Source organism: Ciona intestinalis, chromosome 9 (genome assembly GCF_000224145.3).
Source record: "Ciona intestinalis chromosome 9, KH, whole genome shotgun sequence".
Classification (NCBI taxonomy): Eukaryota; Metazoa; Chordata; class Ascidiacea; order Phlebobranchia; family Cionidae; genus Ciona; species Ciona intestinalis.
In genome coordinates this window covers 3,285,226-3,289,975 of record NC_020174.2, presented here as the reverse complement: position 1 = coordinate 3,289,975, position 4,750 = coordinate 3,285,226, and the positions used below count along the sequence as shown (strand labels likewise).

At 34.9% G+C, this 4,750-nt stretch overlaps 2 protein-coding genes, 1 long non-coding RNA gene and 4 other non-coding genes across 7 annotated transcripts in view; 4 read left to right on the top strand and 3 right to left on the bottom strand.

Annotated features, from left to right (window-relative positions):
• LOC113474493 (titin-like) overlaps window positions 1-159 on the top strand; it is a 12,661-nt gene extending 12,502 nt beyond the window's left edge. Inside the window, exon 17 of the mRNA XM_026835840.1 lies at window positions 154-159. Coding sequence (XP_026691641.1) covers window positions 154-159 — 6 coding nt within the window. The remainder of the gene's footprint in view (window positions 1-153) is intronic.
• On the top strand, window positions 7-78 carry trnar-ucu. Its single transcript has one exon. It is a non-coding gene; the product is annotated as a tRNA-Arg (tRNA).
• Window positions 160-211: 52 nt separating the features above from the next.
• Window positions 212-542, bottom strand: LOC113474532. The gene is made up of 2 exons (XR_003396198.1): window positions 383-542; window positions 212-271 (listed from the first exon to the last, which is right to left on the bottom strand). It is a non-coding gene; the product is annotated as an uncharacterized LOC113474532 (long non-coding RNA).
• trnah-gug lies at window positions 362-433 on the bottom strand. The gene has a single exon. It is a non-coding gene; the product is annotated as a tRNA-His (tRNA).
• On the bottom strand, window positions 440-511 carry trnam-cau. Its single transcript has one exon. It is a non-coding gene; the product is annotated as a tRNA-Met (tRNA).
• A 64-nt stretch (window positions 543-606) lies between the features above and the next one.
• On the top strand, window positions 607-678 carry trnag-ucc. Its single transcript has one exon. It is a non-coding gene; the product is annotated as a tRNA-Gly (tRNA).
• Window positions 679-1,549: 871 nt separating this feature from the next.
• Window positions 1,550-4,750, top strand: part of LOC100180684 (actin-related protein 3) — a 5,860-nt gene continuing 2,659 nt past the window's right edge. Inside the window, 4 exon segments of the mRNA XM_018813326.2 lie at window positions 1,550-1,718; window positions 2,760-2,815; window positions 3,424-3,536; window positions 4,419-4,637. Of these exon segments, the coding sequence (XP_018668871.2) occupies window positions 1,672-1,718; window positions 2,760-2,815; window positions 3,424-3,536; window positions 4,419-4,637 (435 nt within the window). The 5' untranslated portion in view covers window positions 1,550-1,671.

Here is a 4,750-nt window from a genome sequence, read left to right as displayed (position 1 = left end):
AACGAAGCGTCGATGGTGTAACGGTTAGCATTGGTGCCTTCTAAGCACTAGTTCCGGCTTCGACTCCCGGTCGACGGAGATTTTTGGATTTTTTTTATACTTTTGTTAATTCTTTAAAATATAGCTGTTTTCCATTTCTTATTAATATTTAAGTCGTAAAGGTTTTAAGTTTTTGTATTTAAATAACTGAAGTCATTTTAAATTTTTCTAAAATAACAAGAACTTTGTTTTGTGTTGTGTTCGGTACAAATGCTGTGACCAGGATTCGAACCTGGGTTGTCACGGCCACAACGTGAAGTACTAACCACTATACGATGAATTGTTCTAAAATATCAAGAACCTTGTTTTGTGTTCGTAAAATTGCTGTGACCAGGATTCGAACCTGGGTTGTCACGGCCACAACGTGAAGTACTAACCACTATACGATCACAGCTTTGCTTAGCAGAGGATGGTTTCGATCCATCGACCTCTGGGTTATGGGCCCAGCACGCTTCCGCTGCGCCACTCTGCTTCCGCATCCCAAAATTCTAATTTCGTGAATTGTTCGACTTTGTTATATAAGAGGTAATTACTAATTGTTGGATTTTACAATCCGGTTCTAACGAAGCGTCGATGGTGTAACGGTTAGCATTGGTGCCTTCCAAGCACTAGTTCCGGGTTCGACTCCCGGTCGACGTAGATTTTTTTATTTTTTTATTTTTTTTATACTTTTGTTAGTTCTTTAGAATATAGCTGTTTTCCACTTCTTATTAATATTTAAGTCGTGAAGGTTTTAAATTTTTTCATTTAAATAACTGATGTCATTTTAAATTTTTTAAAATAACAAGAACCTTGTTTTGTGTTTTGTTGAGTTTAGTACATTTGCTGTGACCGCCAGGATTCGAACCTGGGTTGTCGCGACCACAACGTGAAGTACTACCACTATACGATCACATCTTTGCATACCAGAGGATGGTTTCGACCCATCGACCTCTGGGTTATGGGCCCGGCACGCTTCCGCTGCGCCACTCTGCCTGCGCAAGACAAATTTGAAGAGTTGATGGTGTAACGGTTAGCATTGGTGCCTTCTAAGCACTATTTTCTGGTTCGACTCCCGATCGACGCAGATATTTAGATTTTTTTTACACATTTGTTAGTTCTTTAAAATATAGCTGTTTTCCAATTTTCATTATTACTAAAGTCGTAAAGGTTTTTTAATTTTTTAATTGAATAACTGAAGTCATTTTTATATTTTCTAAAAGAACAAGAACTTTGTGTTCTGTACAAATGCTGTGACCAGAATTCGAACCTGGTTTGTCACAAAGTCCATAGAAATCTATGGACTTTGGTTTGTCAGATTCTATTGACTCTGGTTTGTCAGATCCACGGCGTTTCCAATTAAATATAACATCGGTCTCGATTAGTTGCCTATGATCATTTTCCTGTTCACGGTTCAGTGATCACGAGGTGTGTGCTCTGTTTTTTTTGGTAGCAGATATTCAGATTTAGCCAATCGGTTATCACAACTTCTCAAGCGTTTGCGTTTTAGAAATTATACAGGTCATTAATACCTGTTTATGTTTTAGTATTTGCTAACGTAACAATTTCAAGTTTTACGTATCTGTTACAGTGTGTGATATTCGATAGTGGGTTCATAGCAGTTGAATATATAGTAGTGGGGTTTTGAACAAGATGGCCATGGGTACGTTACCAGCATGTGTGGTGGATGTGGGAACAGGGTAAGTTGTGTTTACATGGGACTATACGAAGAAGACGGAACACTTTTTCCGCTAGGTTTCGACAATTATTTAAATTAAAAAATACGGTAAAACGCACAAAAAAAACACCACAAAGTGGTAATAAGTGTGAAACAAATTAATTAAATAATAAAAGTACCTTTCTAAATACATAAAACACTAGTAAGAACATCTTTCTCACATTAGGTCGGTTATATACGCTCTTTCGAAATGTTTACTGTCGTCGAGTCTGAGGGTTACGGTTTGCCTGCGGTCGTTTACTCTCTTTGTTTCATTTTTACGGGGATTGAGTCCCGCACAGTGGAATACTTTTTTCAAGTTTTTTTTTTGTTTGATTAGCACGAGTTAGGGGTTATGGGTAAAATAAGGGGTTAGGGGTTTTGGGTTTGGGGCTTATGTCTTATGTGTATAAACCAGGAAACTAACTGCTTCCCATAGAATAGAGAAACGAATTTGTCATCGCCTCCTAGCGGAAAAAATGTTCCGTCTTCTTTGTATAGTCCCATGTGTTCTGTTCTGCTTTATCCAGATGGGAAAGAATAAACTGCATTGTAGATATTTCCAGTAATCTTTTAGCTGGTGACCGGCACTGCACCGTGAAAATTTTGGTCCCAAAGACGGACACTGTGTAATATTTTAACTGAGCCTCACTGATACTGTATAATTTTTGGGGGATAAATATGTTCTTGATGTTGAAAATTAACCTAAAAGTGCCCAAAACATGCTTACTTTTTTTTGTTTTTCTCTAAATGGTACACGCGTTGCTCACGATCAAGAATAAATAAACACTCTGTTTTACTATCTAATATTTACAGCTGTCTACTTGCAGTTTGTATATAGGAAAGCATTATTTTGATTTTAATGTTGCACATGCAGTTCAAATAAGGATACCGTAAACAATTTGGCAGAAAACTTGGGAAGTTCCAGAAACTGTATAAGAAATAAATTATTTTCATGCCTAAATACAATATATATATAAATGTTATTTAAAAGCCAAGTAATCATTATTTAATGTTTTTGCAGATACACCAAACTTGGTTATGCAGGGAATACTGAACCTCAGTTCATTCAACCATCTTGTAGGTTCATATGTTTGTTCTACATTAATCAAGAACTGAAATTAACCTAAAAGATGGGAAACTATAGCTGCATTTACCGCAAAAAAATTAAATTTTAAACTGCTAAAAATTCATCGGAAACCATTGTTTTACAAATTCGTCACAAAGGCTACTTTATTTAAAATTAAATTTAATCTGTTACAGTTCCTAGAATATTAGGTGTTTAAAGCATTTTCTTGAGCTGACAAAGTAGATTACAAAAAACTATTGTATATTTCTTGCAGTCCAGCTTTGCGGCATCTTTATAAGTATTCAGAGTTAACCTGTATGCTGATCATCATTTTATTACGTGAAGTTAGAAATAAATTAGTGCAATTTCAAAAACATTACTGTAAATTTTTAAAGTATAGTGGGGTGGGGGAAGATGGAACACCGTTAGCACGAAATATATAAATATTCTGATCGTATTTTAAACAATTAACAATGGTCTATGAAAGTTGCGAGGACAAGGTTTTATAATTCCTTGAATGTTTTTTGTTTGCTATCAAAATGTAGGGGAAAATAGAATGAAAAGGTGTCCCATCTTCCCCCATCCTACTATATATAATTCTAAAGTTTTTTTTTTGCAGCGATATGTGTAAAAGAATCTGCAAATGTTGGAAACAAAGTTGCGAAGGGAGTCGATGATTTGGATTTTTATATTGGGGACGATGTACAAGATAAACCTACGTATGCCACTAAGGTCATTATCTTTACTTTTATATATTTCTTATAATTTGATTTTTTCATTATAATTTTTTTTCATTGTCATGTTTACCCACTAATAGTTAGTTTCATGTCAATTTAAACTTCGTAACAGCCACAAATTCACGCTACTATGCGTAACGTATTGTATTCTCTATACCTATGTTATGTGTGTGTGTGGGTTTTTGGGTCGTTGTGTCAGTGTGTTTAAAGAATGATAATTAGGCATCACGGAAAGCGTAGAACGTAACTGCAAGGTCTGGAGCCAAACAAAACATCCATGCTGAAACGAATCTAGACGCTGCACTTATCACATTATTAAACGGACCAGCTTCGAGACACTTTTGCTAGTTAATTTTAATTAAAATCAATCCATTACTCCTAAAAACATGACAGTAACCATAGACCTTAACTCATAATAAGGGTCATAACCACAAGCAGTCACTCCCTAAACACTCCTTTAGCATCTCATTCTTAAAACTATTTGAAATTAAGGCAGTAAGGTTATGTGCTCATTCGGGGCCATATAGATCTTCTTTAATTGATCTATTGTTCTTGTGTTTTTTTTAATTTATTCTCACCTTTCTTCAGTGAAATAACTGAGCATAGTCTTATAAATCATGGTGTATAAAATTTTCCAATAAACGAATAATTTATTAATTATATATATATATATATATATATATATATATATATATATATATATATATTATTTGTTAACTGTGTCAAATGCCAAAACATTGATGTTTAATTGATCATAGTCCTATAAATCGAAGTATATAACATTAAACATTTCCAAATAAAGATAATTTTTTTTTTAAATATTACTTGTTATCTTCATCAAGTGACATTTTAATTGATATGTTGCATTTTTATGCAGTGGCCAGTAAGGCATGGGATTGTGGAAGACTGGGACTTGATGGAGAAATTTATGGAACAAATTATTTTTAAGTATCTTCGAGCAGAGCCAGAGGATCACCATTTCTTGATGGTAAGGACTAATGGACAATTACAACTTGTGGTATACTGGTTTCTGTTTAAATGCAACCGAAAAATACTGTTTTATGATGTAGTGCTAATTAGAACAGTGCAGAGCCGGGCCTGAACTCGAAAGCGTGCCCGAACGTCTCCTATTTTGGCGCTGGCGTTCAGCCCAGTTTTTAACCTCTGCGTTCGTGCCGAGCTTTTAGTTAAAGTTTGGGGTTTAGTGAA